Raw genomic sequence first — 18506 nt, forward strand, 5'->3', positions numbered from 1 at the left:
ACAAACCTCCACTAAGTAGAAAGCTGGAGGTTAACATTACTCTACCCAACATCAGCTCAGATACTGCTGCCTTCCAAGCACCACTCCCAAAATATATTGATCATATGATTGGATTTTCTAACATTTTGTTTCTTTGTCTATTAGCTGTTGAACAATATATTGCTTCTATAAGGGAGGAAAAGCCATGGATATTCAGGATCAACATTTCAAAAGAAAATCTTTATATGCAAGGTTGTCTTGAGTCAGCTCTCTTTAAGATTCATGAATCAATACATAGGCTATGACAATGAAAACCATAACATGCTTATAAAGGTAAGGCTAGATTGGCAGGGTTTTTTTTTCTTCCTCCAGATTTTAAGCAGTATCTTCTGTCATTTCTTTGGACCAATGAACAATTCAAAAGTGCCTAGGAGTAATCTGAGATTTGCGGACTCAATAACAGAATTTAAACAAAAGAAGGAACTAATTCGAAACGGGAGTATGTGGCTTAGCATCAATTACCAGCTGAACGGGAATATGTGGGGCAGCATGAATGACCACATGGGAGAATGAAAATAACTTCCTCATATGTATCTTTCATCCTCATCACAAGTGAGTAGAACAGAAGTATACCCTGACTCAAAGGCTCTCATCTAGACCCCAAAACCAGCAAAATAACAATGGAAACAAAACCTCAGTAGCAACCCATCCCACCTACAGTTGTACAAGTCCTAAAGACAATCACTGAATGAAACAGGCATTTGAATGAAGCAATTGCCATAGCCAAGGCAACTGCTTAGCTATGTCTCCTTCAACCTGCCATTCATTCACTCATTCATTCATTTATTTTAAGACAGAGTCTTGCTCTGTTGCCCAGGCTGGAGTGCAGTGGCATGGTCTTGGCTCACTGCAACCTCCACCTCCTAGCTTCAAGCCATTCTCCTGCCTCAGCCTCCCAAGTAACTGGGATTGCAGGCACCTGTCACGACACCTGGGTAATTCTGTATTTTTAGTAGAGACAAGGTTTCGTCCTGTAGGCCAGGCTGGCATCAAACTGTTGACCTCATGTGATTCACCTGCCTCGGCCTCCCAAAGTCCTGGGATTACAGGCATGAGCCACTGCACCCAGCCCACTCTGCCTTTTTACAATTGATTTTTTTTTTCAAACTCAATTAATACTATACTCTTTCTTGCCTTTATGCCTTCCAGCTGTGGTTCCTGTTCATATGTGATGTTCCTTTCTTTCACTAGCTTTCCTTTCTTCAACTATATATTGAATAAATAATTATTAAGCACTTTCTATATGCAAGACATTGGACTAGAAGCTAAGTGTGATGGAAAGCTGAATAGGACATGATTCTTATTCTATGAGAGTTTATAGTTTAATAGCTGTCTGATACTCATTCAAATGTTTATTCAACCAGCACTAGGTTATTAAGTGCCAGACAAAGGATTTGGTGTTGGAGACCATGATATGAAGACATTGGTCTCCAGGCCCTAGATTACTTTTATTCCATTAAGGAGACAGATTTATAAACAAATATGAAATATGGAATATGTATAATAAATTCATCACAAATTACAGAAAGTGGGGGTGGACAATTCAATCTGAAGGATCAGAAAAAAGTCTTTATAGTAAGAGTGATGCTTGAACTATTAGCAGAGTCCATCAGGTAAGATAACAGAAGGCTGACTGTTCCTACCAGAGAGAACCACAGTGTGAACAACATGATTTTCTTGAGAAATGCAGGTGTCTGAAGTGACTTAGAGTTTAGGAATGAGCTTAGAGGTAAAAGCAGAGAAGGCGCGGGTTGGGGGACAAGGAGAGAAAGAGATGAGGCTAAAAATTTAAGTCAGGGTTTAGAATATCCTGATGACTCTTTATATAGGCAACTAGAGGGTTTTTAAAAAGAGAGTAACAGCATGCTGTCAATTGCCCTTTTTGAGTATAACTCTACCAGCTCAACGTACAAGATTCCTGGCGAGGAGAAGGAGGTTGGCCAGAGAGGATGTGAGCTTGGAAGAATCAGGGAACTTGTACATAGTCTCTGCAATGGTCAGACTTCCCTGGACCTAGTTAGCAAAATGGTCAGCTATGTTAAAGAGATGATATGGAAGTAGAAGGAACAGGAGGGCGAGGCCTGAGGCTCAACTGACAGAAGTTTTACTGGGGTATTGGAGGCATAGAGAAAATGATGAGGAGGACTTAGTCCCTTGTAAGGAAAGCAACCTAGAATTTTCAGGAGTGCCCATAAGTAGTTAGCAAAACCTCAGAAGTAATTTTGATGATGCCCCTTGTAGACAATAGGTGTTTTGGACCATGCTCCCAAAATGAAAATGATATAACCACACAATAATTGCATTTCTAACGTCACAGCATTTTACATGCATGCTGGAAATTGTTCATCAGTCATCATCATCATCACCTTGTATTATCATTTATTGATCTCACAGAAACAAAGTGGCTTTATCATTTTCTTTTTTCTTTTTTTTTTTCTAAATTTATAGTTATAGCCACTAATGAGGTCTGTTTCTCTGGAAAGACTTGATGTAATCAGGCATGACAACATTTTAGGCTAAATATAATCAACTGAGCATTCAGATACTTCAGCGGGTACAAGCACTTAGGAAATTACTTAGGCAATCCAAGGAAACGTTATAGCCAGACAAGGGTAGGAAAGACATGATTTATGGATAGTGACTTAAGTAAACTTGCTCACTTTTAACTTGAACATGTGTAAACCAGTTCTGCCTTTTCCTTTTTATGCACAAAGCATTGTTTTCTCTTCCATCTTCTCATCCTTGACACTTTGGTTGGATTTTGACTTTTCTAACATTTTGCTTTGCATTTTGTGGCACAAAATTTAAATTGGTGATTACAAAATACAGAGTCTGGGAGAAGTACATTAGCACATAAGCAAATTTTTGCTTCCTCAAGTAGCCAGGCCACCAAACAGCTCTTCTTACCCTAGATTATATCCAACTGAAACCATCATGTGCTGCTGCACTTGATTAGTTCACCAAGTACTTTAAGAAACATTTTTTCCCAAGACAAAAATCTTCCTTGAGGAAAATATATGTTCACTTATTTTTCTACTTGGGTGTTTTATATGGGATATCACACATGCAAAGTCTTCTATTCTTTTTTTGCATAATATTCATCCCCAAATTAAGCAAATTATCTGTCAACATTTTTTTATTTTTTATTTTTTATTTTTTTGAGAGTCTCACTTTGTCACCCAAGTTGGAGTCCAGTGGCATAGTTTCGGCCCACTGCAACCTCTGCTTCCTGGGTTGAAGAGAATGCTCCTGACTTATCTCCCAAGTAGCTGGGACTATAGGCACCCACCACCACGCCTGGCTAATTTTTGTATTTTTTAGTAGAGATGGGTTTTTACCATGTTGTCTAGGCTGATTTCAAACTCCCAACCTCAAATGATCTGCCCACCTTGGCCTCCCAAAGCGCTGGGATTACAGGTGCAAGCCACCTCATCTGGCCAAATTATCTGTCAATATTTAGAAAGTACTGTAGCCACTTCTAAAATTTGCTTTGCTCTGTTTGAGAGTAATGTATGTTAACTTAAATTTGTTTCTCATTTCTTCACAAATAAAACTTTGCAGAACATTATATAAACAAAGATTAAATAATGATATTTTTATTGAATAGCAAAAGCAGTCACTTTAATGTTCTTGCTATGTGTATAAACTAATATTTTTAAGGATATAAACATAGTCAAATTCACAGATGTCCACATTCATTCCTCCAGTCTATCAAGTGGCAAGCATTTATTGAAAACCTTTTATGTGCAAAGCACAGTCAGGTTTTGTAATAATGATAAACAGGTATTTTTAAACTTGGTTAGGGATACAGGTGTGCAACAACCTAAAATTTTAAGTCAAAATGAAAAAAAAAAAAAAAAGACATACAAGAAATGTGCTCTGGGAACTCCAAGGAAGCAACAATCAATTCCAGTTTCAAGAATCTAGTAAAATACCTCAAATTGCACTGAGTGAGGTACGTGTTGACAACCAGGGGAGGAGAACCACGAATGGGGAAAAGGCTTCTTAAGCTGTAGAAAGTGTCAACAGGGGTGGGGAAAGGGAAGATAAAAGGAATATGGGGATTAACACACAGTCCACTTTGGATGGTGCCCATGAGAGATGAGACTGGGAAGGGATATCTGGGCAGGATGAGTAACTTCTCTAAACACATGCTATCGGGTTTACTCTGGAAACAAAGGGGACAAGCTGAAACAGTGGAAGTTTCTGCAAAGAAAAACCATGTAATTCAACCTTTACAAAGCTAACTACACAATATGTGAAGAAGAGGAAAAATGACTACTTGAGCCAGAGCAGAGATAGCAGAAATGGAAAAGAGGTGACCAACACTTTGGAGAATGGAATAAACAAGTCTTTGTGACTGATAAGGTAATTTTTGAAGTACTGAAACCATTCACGAGGTTTATGAAATATAGTAAGTCAAGCATAATGATAGGGAAGTAACAGCATACGTGATTCATAGTGTTGGCTTATTTCATTTTGAAAGTCAACTCTTCCAGAAAGCCCAGGTAGCCCACACTCAGTGACAGCTGATCAGAGGAAGCACGTAAGACTGAACCCATCTGACACCTTTACTACAAACTCTCTGTTTGCCAAAGATACATAAATGATTTTTTTTAAAGTAACATATTATAAACGTAAATTACTGAACAGGCACAGATATCTATTCATATTAAACACTATTCATTTCCATGAATACAGTTTGTTATAGATTTCTGTTGAGAAAAAACTAGAACAGCAACAGCAGAATTTGACAACTCTTGGGGACAATATTAAGGAAAATGTGGACATTGCAATACCAAGTAGCTGGTATTATAAATAATCTATCATAATATTTCTTAAAAAACAAAAACAAAAACAAAAAAAACCCTTAGACACTAGGATTAGAGCCTCCATTTTCAAAACCTTCTGGTCACACAAAGGTTTAAGAGCCTATGTCTAGAAAATCAAGTGTAATAATGGCAACAAAGTTAAACTGCTTGGGAGAAATTAAGGTTTTCTAAATATATTTTAATACTGCCAGAGGTGTTTGAACCAGAGCAACTACATCTTGAATAGGGGCTGGGTAAAATAAGGTTGAGATCTGCTGGGCTGCATTCCTAGGAGGTTAAGGCATCTAGTCACATAATAAGATAGGAGGTCAGCAACATCCACGTCATAAAGACCTTGCTGATAAAACGGGCTGCCACAAAGAAACTGACCAAAGCCCACCAAAACCAAGATGGCGATGGGAATGGCCTCTGGTCATCCTCTCTGCTATACTCCCACCAGCGCCATCATAATTTGTGCCATGGCAATATCAGAAAGTTATCCTATATGTTCTAAAAAGAGGAGGCATGAATAATCCTCCTTTTGTTTGGCATATATAAGAATGGGTAATCAGCAGCCCTGGGGCTGCTCTGCCTATGGAGTCATCCTTCTTTTATTCCTTTACTTTCTTAATATACTTGCTTTCACTTTACTGTATAGACTCGCCCTTAATTCTTTCTTGCAGGAGATCCAAGAACCCTCTCTTGGTGTCTGGGTCCGGATCCATTTCTGGTAACAATACTATTACTGTCCCTATTACTTTTTCTTCACAACCGTTCTTTTATTTTAAAAAACTCAAAGATAACAAATTTTACTCTATATCTGTACTTTTTAAGTTGTTGTGATTAAAATTAAAATTTATGCCTAGGTGTGGTGGCTCACGTCTGTAATCCCAGCACTTTGGGAGGCCGAGATGGGTGGTTCAACTGACATCAGGAGTTCTAGACTAGCCTGGCCAACATGGCAAAACCCCATCTCTACTAAAAATAGAAAAAAATAGCCGGGCGTGGTGTCACATGCCTGTAATCCCAGCTACTGGGGAAGGTGATATAGGAGAATCACTTGAACCTGGGAGGTGGAGGTTGCAGTGAGTGGAGATCGTGCCACTGCACTCCAGCATGGGCGTCAGTGGGGGACTCTGCCTTATGAAAAAAAAAGAAAAGAAAAAATATTCATATATCAATATCATTTTAAATACACTCAAGGAATTGTCTGTTTAAAGACATTCAGAGATAAATATTTTGAAAGTAAAATATCCTTTTTGATTTATTAAGCATAAATTATCTTGCTGGTGCAGTGGCTCACACCTGTAATCCCAGCACTTTGCAGGGTTGAGGCAGGCTGATCACCTGAGGTCAGGAGATCTAGACCAGCCTGGGCAACATGGTGAAAACCCATCTGTACTAAAAATACAAAAATAAGCCAGGTGTGGTGGCGCATGCCTGTAGTCCCAGCTACGCGGGAGGCTGAAGCAAGGAAATTGCTTGAACTCAGGAGGCAAAGGTTTGAGTGAGCTGTGATGGCATTATTGCACGCCAGCCTGGGCAACAGAGCAAGACTCCGTTTCAAAAAAAAAAAAAAAAAAAAAAAAAAACTCAAATTATTGCCACCTGGTTTAGCTGAGTTACAACAGGCATTGACAATCACATTATTTTCTTAAACTGGATTATGTCTCCATTTTATTTCAAGGTCCAAGGTCCTGCTTGTCTAATCATAAAGTTATGATGCTCCAAGTAGTATCATAGGTCATCTTGATCAGAGACCCAACTTTCTTATAGGATCTGAGGTCCAGAGAAGTGGCATTATTGTCAAAGATCACAGAGCTAGTTCCAGAAACAGAACAGAAGTTCAAGGATCTTTGCTGAAGTGTTCCACAAGGAAGCAAGATGCCATATATGTGACATTCCAATGGCACAGTAATTTAAGTGAAACAAAGAAACTGAAACCATTGTAAGACACATCTTAAGCTAAAAAATCAATCATCTTTTAGGTAGTATATTTTAAACTTTTCCCAAAAAATTTTTTTAATTTACTAATGTAAATTATCAATTAAAAGAGAAATTCACTAGTCACTTGATATTGATTATGGCTCCTTTCCCCAATGCCTACAAGAGGCTTTGGATGAAACCACTGGCATAAAAATCAATTGTAATCAACTTTCTAATATCTCTGCTTCCATCATTAATTTGAGAGTGGAGATACCAAGATAAGTCAGATAATAAGGTATGCCTAAAATCGTAGATAATTTAGATGGGTTCAGCAAATAAATTTCTTATTCTGGTGTAGTTCTCAAGTATCCCTCAGTCCTGCTTGCTCTCACTCTAGCACTCGTTCTCATTCATGCGTGCGCGCTCTCTCTCTTTCTCTCTCTCTCTCATATTCTTTGCTTACAGCTGGGAAACACAAAAACCTATTAAAACATTAAAGAAAAATGAGTTACTTTCAATTACCTAAAAAATCCACAAATAGTATGATATTCCCTTTATAGGAGTACATTTAGACACAAGAGGTTCATAGGAATGCTCAGAGTTATAGAAGATAGATGCAATAAGAGGTATCTGCAGACAATGAGAAACAATTACATTGATCAAAATGATTATAAAACCACTATTAAGCTAAGGCAAAGAAATGTGTTGCCTTCAACCAGTTATGGCAATTATAATCATATCTCTGGTTCATTACACTCTCTGACATTTGAGATCGCTCTTAATGAAATTAATGTGTCACTTGTTACTTATTTTACATACATAGAGAGAGCGTGAAGCTAATTAGCAAGGTAAAAAAAACCTGACTTTTACAAACTCATGAAGGCAAACTCTGGAATTAAGTATTACTGAAAAGCTAGCAAGTTAAATGGTGGCTTCTCCATTACTAAGAAAGCATTGGACTGAAATGGTAGGGCCTGAGGTCAATTCTCAACTCCACTGTGAAATCTGAATGTCACATAGTCAATTCAATTAATTTTTCTTTTCTTTTCGCTTGTCCAGTCCATCACCTCTCTCCAGTATTTAATTTTCATCTCACCCTGCCTGCTGATTTCTAGCTAAATAGTCTTCTCATTACTTAATTTCCCACATCTTCATTAGGTAACTCAGCATCAGAAAAAGAATCAATACTGGAAATAAAGCATCATGTGGTTAAAGTTTATGCCACTGCTCTGAATTGCTCTACTCAAAGCTCTCACCAATAGGGAATAGAAAACCAGGAAATAATTTTGAATTTTGCATCCTCAGAGAAATATAACTTTGTGGTAGACTAGTGTTGATATCATCTATTATAATTGCATCTCCTAAACTTTATAATTTATTCAGTTAGTAACACACTGATATTGATAGAAAAGAGCTCCTCTCTTCAAGCCTACAATAAAGAATTTATGGAAGAACAACATAATCTAGCTAATGGTCATAAGCATATGCTTAGGAATTAGATATATAGGAATTAGGAACTCAACTTTGCCGCTTACTAGATGGGTGACTTCAACAAATTACTTACACTGTCTCTAAACCTCAATTTCCTCACTTGTAAAACAAGGCATAACGTCACCTCTTTTATAGAACTGCAAAGATTGAATGAATGAGCACACATTAACCACCTTAGACATTGTCTGACAAAGATTTGCCTTGATTCTGCAAATTTTTTAGATTTTGACATTAATCTAAAGAAAATAAATGGCAAATATGCAAAAGTTGCATATTTCTTGGCTTCACTAAAACACCTTATATTTGAATTCCTTTACTGTCTAATAGAAATATTTGCCAGGGACTATCAGTGATCTTTTGTTTCTTTAGAGTTTCAGAAAATCAGCTGATGTAATCCTCAGAATGTCTGGAGCATTACTCTTCATAGAATAAACCTGAACAACAACAAAAAAAAAACCTCACAATTTGAACAAGAAATGTCTGGTAGCTAATGGTCCTGGTTAGACAGACATAAACACTGAAAGTTGTCATTAAGTTTGCCAATATTATGGCATTGTGAATCAGGACATCGGTCCCTGGGGCAAGTACCTTTTAAATACATCTTATTTTATTACCGGCAATAAATACTTGCCTTTCCACAGCCTGTATTCGTATCTACTGCAATTATCTGTTTTATCATGTCCAACACAAAAGAGATGTCTTAAATATCAGCCCATTGATTTTATTTGGCAGATACAAGAACATGTTAGAACGTTCTTTGGTTCTAAAACTTGGTTATTATAGCAGACTACCTCCTGTCAAATCCCACATGACTATGTCTTGTCAGAAGTGGGGATTTGGGGTGGAATCTGTAGAAACTGAGTGTGTATTTACAAATCCACACTATTCTAACCACTGTTTTATTCCACTCTCTCCACATAGAATTAGTCATTCAGCTTCATCACTGTTAACTTGGTTCTAGGTTTCTATGGCTCCCCAAATGGACTATAAATTTTTACGAAGTACAGATAGCTTATTCTGTGTTGCTTGTGTGCCACACAGTAAAATGCTGAAGAAACTGGGATAAGACTAATAGTCACTTCGTGCTTTTCTTGTGCCAGGTTGGGCATTGTACATTCTTTATTTCATTTACTTATCCAACAATCTGAAATTTTGGTTTTTAAATCATTTCTATGTTACAGATTAGGAAATGAGGTTCCAAAAGTAGAAACAGGTTACCCAAAATAACATTCCAAAAAGGGATAAAATGAGACTTAAAGACATCTGATTTCTAATTCCATTTTCTTGCTGCTATACTCTGCTGCCTCAAATTCTCATTAATCTCTAAATGCAACTTTCTATGGTAATAAAAGTATTTAGAAAAGTGCAGCCAGTAGCTTAGCCTTGATTCTGCAAATTTAAATAGGAATGAGGTGGAAATAACCCAAACAAGCTACTAAAATCCCTTTGAGAAGATAGCTTATTAATCATTTCAGTTCTAGAAAACTATCTCCAGGAAAAAAATAATCAGAGATGGTATATGTTTGTGACAGAGAATACTCATTTTTAACACTGTTTTGAATAGCAACTTTTTGAAATAAATTTTGGAAAACCAGAGTTAAGTTACATAAATATAGCATACCCATATAATAGAACACTACACAGACATGGAAGGTTGTATTTCCAAAGACTAGTAACAATTATTCATGATATATTAATAGAGAAGTACAGAAAAAAAATTGTATAGATCATACAATTATATTCTATATTATATACACACTATTAATATATTACATATTACATCATATATGTGTGTATATATTAATATTATACACAGAGAGAATATAAATGTGATTCTATACATGGGACAGAAATAAACTCATCTGCTCACAGCTTGATGGAATAGTGAAGGATTTTAATTTTTTATTACCCTTTTGTAATCATCAAGCGTTTAACAAATGTCACAAGCAGTGTTTTATCTCACTTACATGTATTAACTTATTTAATCCCCAAAGCAAATACAAGAAGTAGAGGCTATTATTATCCCCGCTTTACAGATGAGAAAACTGAGGAACAGAGAGATTAGGTAACTTTCTAGATACTGCGTGTAGAGCTAATCTAGCCCCACACATGTTCTTCAACCCTAAGCAACGCTGGCTCTCAAACAGGCTAAGAGCTAGATGAAATCTCTTTGAGAGGAATTGTATTTCTTCTCTGCCTTGAGTAAACTCAAATAGGAGATGTAGACTTCCGCCCACAAATAACAGACCGAAAGGAGCACAGCTATTACCACCCTCCCTTGCGGGATGCTGTCCTGTAAACTGCTTCTAGACTAGCGTTCTCTACATACCAGGGCTGTTTTAGAACCCCTCAGGCCCCAAATGCTATAAAACAGGCAGACCAAAATATTGGTGGAACAACAACGTTAAAGAAGGCGTTTCTCTGAAAAAAAAAAAAATAATAATAATACTACACTGGGGCAATTCTCACCGTAAGACTTCAACGCCACAGTTCAGAAGTGTTCCCAGGACACATTTTACTGAAACCCTGGGGCTAAGACAAACCTAAACATGATCCAAAAAGGCACTACGGGGTGACTACAATCTTGAACCACAGGATCTCAGGAGCTGTAGAGACAGAGTATGATGTTATGGTCTCTAACAGCTTTACTCTCCATTTACCTGTCATATGTCTTCTTAACAGCACAATGGGCAGTCTAATATCCCCAGCTAATATAACGTATCAATTAGCAACATCACTGGAAAACCTATTTGCTTCAAATTTTCTGACTCAAGAAAAGTGTGCTAAGAGATGAACCAATGTGGACTAAGGTGGAGCCTCCAACTGTTGTGTTCAAACTGTTGATTCCTTTCACCATAGATCATGACGACGGCACAAGCATCCACCGCAAACGGCCAATGCCAAAAGGGGTCAGGTGCTCTCTCTTGGAATCCAACTTTGCTTTCGCAGGTGGTCAGTTAATCACTAGGTGTAGCTGGTACTGTAACATGTAAACTTGCAAAGGATGTGTGTGCCACCAGTGGATGGAGAAACAGACAAATAAAAATACAACTTCAAAGTAAGAGAAGAATAAAGATGTAGAGAGAACCACTTGAAAAGGAAAGGGAGAAATTTAAAAGTATGTAAGTTCCTAACTGCAATACACTGGCTATCACAACTTTCGTGGATGATAAAAAGCACACAATCCCACTTATTCCAGTAGAGAAGGGAAGACCAGAGATACTGCTGAACTTGACACTACCACTTCTAATAGTGACAGTCTAACAACAGTGTTAAGAAATGAATATTTGTGTCCCCCCAAAACTCATGTGTTGAAATCCTAACCCCCAATGTGATGAAATTAGGAGGCAGGGCCTTTAGGAGATGATTAGGTCATGATGATGGCGCCCTTATGAACGGGAAGTGTCCTAATAAAAGGAACTCCAGGGAGCTCTCTCACTCTCTGTCGGCCATATCAAAGCACAGTGAGAAGCTGGTAGCCTGTAGCCTGAAAAAAACCTCTCACCAGAACCTGACCATGTTGGAACCCTGATTCCCTGATCACAGGCGTCCATCCTAGAACTGTGAGAAATAAATATTTGATGTTATAAGCCACCCCATCTCTAGTACTTTGTTATAGTATCCATAACTGAACCAGGCAAACAATAAGAATTTTCTTTTATATGAGGCTTTACCTTTTGCAAAAAGTCCATCAACAGTGATATGCAAGCATATATTTTAAAAGAAGATCTCCAATAAAAAGCTTAATGTGCGTGTGTACAAAATTTATTTTTAGCTGATATATAGAGTATGTAGCTTAGCACACAATCTACAAATAATAAGTTACTACTTTTTATTATAAACTCCATAGAGGCAACCGATTCCCACAGAAGGCTTTCTTAAGTGTAGATGACAAAACAGTAAGTCAAGCAGATTTGCAGTGTTTGCCAATTTTCATGGTGTAAATATTCCCACTATGTCTGATTTCAAGATGCCAAGGTGGCATACATGAATTGGAAAGAGAACAGTAGCACACCACTGCAGAATATTTTCAACACACAGATTAAGAAATAGAGACTAGATGATTATTTAAAAAACATAGGTGACAGTAAAATGTAGTAAAACAATTAAGATGTTCTAACCTTTGAGCATTTCTTAAATTTATTTTTAATATAATTTAAGTTTATATAATTCAATTTTTAATAGTCACCTTAACAACTGGCTTACAGATTTTTTTGGTGCTCAAACTCCTTTAAGGCAGCTCCAGCACACCATAAAATAGTATCTTCCTAACACCCCAGTAGGGTAGGTGTTGCTAAGGCAGATCAAGGAACTATTGTCAGAGTCATTTAGTCATGAAACCAGCAAATTAAATAATTTAGTGTGTATAACCAGCTCATGATGGACTTGTTAAAAGCTCAGATTCCTGGGTTCCATCCACAGAAATTTTGACTCAATAGATCTGCTATGGGACCTAGGAGTGATATTTTAACAGGAGAAATCCCTCTCCCCACATTAGACAATTTGGCTATAGAACTATCGCATCAAATATTTACTAACTACAAATTCTGTGCCAAGCTCGGAATACAGAACATGAACATGAAAGAGACAAAACTTGTTCTCAAGGAAAGTGGAAAGGCCAAGAGTTGTAATATACCTATGACACTGGCACACCCCAGTACTTTGGGACTAATCCAGCTTGGGAGAGGGGTTGTGAAAGATGATGATGTTTTACCTGAGTCTTGAAAAAAGCCCACGGCCTAATCCAGAAAACAAGGGGAAGAGAGGAAGGGATGCTCAGGGCAAAAAGCAGCACCTGTGTAGCCATAAAAGCATGAGGAATTTGGTTGACTAGGAGGAGGAACGCTGATGCTTTGGGGATTGTACCTTTTATGAGCATTTCTTAGCTGTATATATCTGGCATGCATTTTGGCCAGATGCTAAGCACCTCTATCAGACTATATTTAGTTGCTGGGTTCATGCAAGGAGTGATGGGAGATGAGGCAATAGACTTATGCCAGGTCAGGAAGGGCTTTTTAGAATGCCTGGCACAAAGTAGGCACTCAATCAAGTTCCACTTCATAGTCTTCCTTCCACTTGAATGCTTAAAGTCAGTATTGGTTCAGGGTGGTGGCTCAGGCTTGTAATCCCAGCACTTTGGGAAGCCAACGTGGGTGGATCACTTGAAGTTAGGAGTTCTAGACCAGCTGGCCAACATGGCGAAATCCCCTCTCTACTAAAAATACAAAAATTAGCTGGGCGTGGGGGTGGGCACCCGTAATCCCAGCTACTTGGGAGGCTAAGGCAGGAGAATCGTTTGAACCCGGGAGATGAATGTTATAGTGAGCAGAGATCACACCACTGCCCTCCAGCCTGGCCACAGAGTGAGACTCCATCTCAAATAAATAAATAGTATTATCACCACTGTAGGATTATTTCTGTGAGAGGATGTACACTTGATAGCTAACATACAAAGTCTAGAAATACACAATGTTCTCACTGCTTTTATAATTGATAAGCTGACTTCTCAATCAGAGAAAAATAACAATAATCACTGAAATAGTGCAACAAACCAAGAACCCAAGGAACACAGGTGATTTACTACATATTATTTTTCCCGGTGAATTTACCTCATTCTATAGTAATAAGCTTTCAGAATAAAACGGAAAGATTACCTTAGTTTATCTCTCAAGGTTGTATCATTTCAGCTACCGGCATGTTTAGTTAATTAGCAAGCTAATTAATTTAAAAATCTATAAATTTGTACAATAAAGGAAAATGAATACAAGAAGAGCTAGACAATGGGTAGAAGAGGAAGTCAAATAGCAGGAGCTTGCCTCTACATAAATACATCGAGAAAGGGTACCTCTCACCACCCTAACACACAAAATTTATAGCCACTACAAAACTTCCACGTACACTGTCCCTTCTTTAATCCAAACCATGCCTATTCATCTTGTCTCTGCCCAAGCCGCATCTCCCCTTTGTAATATATTCCAAGTACTCTGTTCCACAATGATCCTTTCCTTTCTCGTGTATGAGCCTCATCTTTGAATTTAGACCTGTGTTACCATGTCTTAGGTAATGTTTATCTCTGAATCAGATCTTACATTTTCAGAGAAAAGAACTGCTTTTGCATTTCTCATAGGCCAGAGCATAAACATAGACATATAAAAGACACTCCGATACTTGGTGAGTGAACAGACTAAATGATTTCCATGAATTATATTCAAGCTTCAATTGTTGATCTTTTTCACCTTCCCCAAAATGAAGAAAAACTTTGTCATAAAACTTTTAATGATAGGGGACAGTGAAAGGAGGTGAGAGAAGGGGAAGGGAAAGGGAGAGAGGGAGAAAAGACAGGAAAGAGAGAGAGAAAGAAAGAAAGAGAAAGAGAGAAAGAGAAAGGAAGGAGAAAGAGAGAGGAAGGGAATGGAAGATTTTATTCAAATCTGAGCTGCTTTTAAGTGTCAGCAAATCCTCACAAGTCTCTGGTATAGTAAGGAAAGGGAATTCCTTACTCTGCCTGCCCATGGTAAGGCTCAGAGGCCTCCAGCTGTGCCTTGTTGCTAAGTGAAATCCCCATAAACTTTCGAGAAAACATGTTCTTTATGCACATCAAAGAGGATAGAGAAAGAAGTAACAGGTATCTCAATTCTGGTTCTATCCTTATGTTCTTTTACCAACTTATTGAAGTTCAAAAGAGAAGGACTGTTTACAGAAGTCCATACCTGAATCATATATAACATATTTATTCAACAATGTTATATATATTCAACAATATTTTAATAATAGCTAACATTTTTGAAAACATGTTTTTGTTTCAGGCATTGTGTAAGTGCTTTCACACATCACCTTGATACCATTCTATATAAGGTAAATACCATAATTATTCTCATTTTTGAAGATGAGGATGCTTAGACTAAATAGGAACTTACTCCAAGGTAGCAAGAACAAGTCACAAAGCCAGAATTTGTACTTAAGTCTCCGATGCCAAAGCCCAAACTACATCACCTCCTATTGTCACAAGATCCAAGTCTCAACAATACTCAAAAATTTTTATTTTTGAACTTTAATGTATTTAAAAATAAAATTAACCCACCTTTTCAGGAAATATAAACCTATTCCAAAGGCACTAACTTGGGTATTTAATTATGTTTCTGTTTGCCCGAAAGATGCTTTTTACATCAAACTTATCGTAAATAGTAAGCTGAGTCAGGAGCAACTCAATTAAAGAATAGACTAAGCACCGCTGGCCCTGGCAGAAATGCTTGACACTAAGTATTTGGGTTCTCTTTCAGGATTTTTTTCCTATTTGAAATCTTAACAATTAAAAACAAAATGTCAAAGCAATGCTATGAAAAAAAGCTGGAACAAGGGATTTCCAGGTTTGGAGGCAGCAAGCTGAAACAAATTGCCTTAAGCCAATTGACTTCAGTATGCCCAACACACTCACAGAAAACACGCATCAAATAAGGGCTGCATTAAATATGGGCCCTACTAAACAGAATGACCAGTCAAGGTATAATTTCCCCTAAAAAGCTCATGGGAATATTCAGATTTGATTTACAATATTCTTTTATATTCACTCCAAGTAGAGGCTACATGTCATTCAGACTTTGCAGACTGCTGAGTAGAGGATAAGAACTCTAGTAAAGCTGTTATTGGACTTTTTGGCTATCCATTATCTGTATATATCAGTAACTGCCTTCTAATATCCAAAGCCAGCTTCAGAGAAAAGAAAAAGGCCTAGGAATTGTCTAAAGAGTTTTCCATACAGCTTCACCTGTTCCACTGACCGAAAAATCTCAAGCAGCACTTAAAGCCGTGAGGGCAATAAGGCAAGGCAAGAGCTTAATGTTACCTATCAGTATCAGCATGATTATTTCCATAGTCCAAGATCAGTCTTGAGAGGCAGCAATCAGGTGATACAGTTTTAATGCTAAAGGCCGTCCCCTACCCTCAAAGAATACTTCTACCAGGGTTGCTGGTGCTCAAATTTCCACCCCCAGAAAAGAATTCCTTTGCTTTAGGCTCAGTTTGTGAAAATACAAAGTCAAGATTAATGGAATTTTAAACTTATTTACATCAAGATTACCCAAATTTATTAGATTTCTTCAAGCCAAGTTTGTTAAGGAAAGAGATGATTTGAGGGCATAAAAACCACCTTAGGGCAATGGATAAATAAGGAGAGAATGTTCCAGTGAGACAGACCCAATTATGCAAACACAGGAGTGGGCTGCAGGTTACTACTATTAATTCACAAATTAGTTACCAGCACCAATTTAGCACCGTCCACTCACGTCCTTCTCAAAATCGTCTACGATTTTGAGCAGGTGATACTACTTTATTTTGAACAGGTGATGCTGCTTTATTTTGAGCAGGTGATGCTGTTATAACCAAAAGAACGTCACGACGAGTTTGCAATTTACAGTCTCTCGACAGGGTTGAGAGTCAGTTTTTTGTTTTGTTTTTTTTGTTTTTTTGTTTTCCCTGAGATGGAGTCTTGTTCTGTCACCCAGGCTGCAGTGCAATGATATAACCTCGCCTCACTGCAACCTCTGCCTCCCAGGTTCAAGCGATTCTCCTGTCTCAACCTCCCGAGTAGCCAGTACTACAGGCGTGTACCACCACGCCCAACTAATTTTTGTATTTTTAGTAAAGACATGGTTTCACCATATTGGTCAGGCTGGTCTCGAACTCCTGACCTCATAATCCGCCCTCCCCAGCCTCCCAAAGTTCTAGGATTACAGGCGTGAGCCACTGCGCCCGGCCCGGCCGAGAGTCAGTTCTTAGAAGCATTCAAATGTGCTAGGGCCCGGGGGAAAAAAAATGACTTCTCAGATCTTAGGTAAGGCATAGATTCGTCTGCAAAGGAGGGCCGACACCTCTACCTACCAAGCAAAAAACAAAAAGCCCCAAAGGGTGGAGTGGAAGCAAGCTGGAGGGCTCCAGGAAGAGGGTGGGGAGGAAGCAGCCCAGGTTGGAGCCAACCCCGATAACAGCGCGTTTGCACACGCCTCGCAGACGGAGTCCCAGGCCAATGCGTGCGGCGGTCACGAGCGCTTTTGGCAGTGCTGTCCCCTTCGATTCCGGTCGTCACCCAACCACCCAGCCCCGGTTTGGGACGGAAACCGGGCTTGTAAAGTGGGCGGCGGCCGGTGCTCCCGCAGCTGAGTCACAGCCCAGCCAACTTTTACAGCGTTGCCCAGAAAGAAAATAAAAAGTCTCAGTCCCGGGGCCCACCACGCGCTTCTAATTCCCGCTCCCCTCTCAGTGTCACCTGACCCGGGGCAACTCCAGCCCCACTGCTGAGATGTTTCCCACTCACGGTGCAACTTCTCCCCCGCGCAAAGCCTCGTGCTACCCCGAGCGCTCTCCAGGTGCTACCAACCCCGCAGATGGGAGGGCAGGAGGGAGGGGAAGGGCTGCGTCCTCACCTGCAGGACACGGACACCTCCACCCGCGTAGCCGGGATGGCGGCGCTCAGCTGGTTCAAGTCCCCGATGCCCGCAGTGCTGGTGTAGCGGCTGTCCATATCGGGAGGAGGCGCCTTGGACTTGTGCAGCGCCCACAACCGGAGCTCGGGCGGACTGAGGGCTCGCTGCCGTCAGGCGGGGATGGGGGTGGAGGGTGGAGGCAGACGAAGGAGGCGGAGGCAGCGCGCGGGATGGCGGAGGGGCGGGAGGAGGCGGACCTCCGCGCAGAGCCGCGAGGGAACCGCGAGCCGGTCCTGGGTGAAACTGACGCTGCCGGAGAAGTGGCGCTCGGGGCTCCCGGCTTCCCCGCCCCCTCCCGGCAGGCAGCAGCCGGGGCGGGGGACACACTCCGTGATCCCCTCCTGGCTGGGGGTGTCAGGCTTGGTGGACCCAGCAGGCAGCCGGGCGGAGTAGGTGGCACCAGAAGACGCAGACCCCTACCGTCCAGGAGGGCGAGCCCTGGCGGCTCCGCGTGCTTTCAGGTTGGGTCTCCACCTCTGCACACGCACACTTTCCTCCGGGGCCGCGACAGCTTCCTCCTGTCAATCAGGTGTGGACAGGAAGGTCTCGAAGTTTCCTCGCCTGAGTTAGAAGCTGGAGGTGGAGGCGCCTCTGTCCGTTCCTAACTGCCCCGTTATAACGCCCCTCTCTCCCCCACTGGTTCTCATGTCACCCTCGGAGCTCCGGAGGGACCCTCCTGTTGTGCCCTCCGGCAAATGAGTGTGGTCCCAGCTTCTGGACTGCCCACCGTCGGCCACTTGAGAGTTGGGAACAGTGGGGC

General features: G+C 40.0%; 1 protein-coding gene across 1 annotated transcript in view; it reads right to left on the reverse strand.

Annotated features, from left to right (window-relative positions):
- CPNE8 (copine 8) overlaps nt 1–18020 on the reverse strand; it is a 244308-nt gene extending 226288 nt beyond the window's left edge. The window contains exon 1 of the mRNA XM_003926648.4: nt 17687–18020. Within this exon, the coding sequence (XP_003926697.1) occupies nt 17687–17784 (98 nt within the window). The 5' untranslated portion in view covers nt 17785–18020. The remainder of the gene's footprint in view (nt 1–17686) is intronic.
- Between the last annotated feature and the right edge of the window lie 486 nt (nt 18021–18506).

The sequence above is a fragment of the Saimiri boliviensis genome, chromosome 7 (genome assembly GCF_048565385.1).
Source record: "Saimiri boliviensis isolate mSaiBol1 chromosome 7, mSaiBol1.pri, whole genome shotgun sequence".
Lineage (NCBI taxonomy): Eukaryota > Metazoa > Chordata > Mammalia > Primates > Cebidae > Saimiri > Saimiri boliviensis.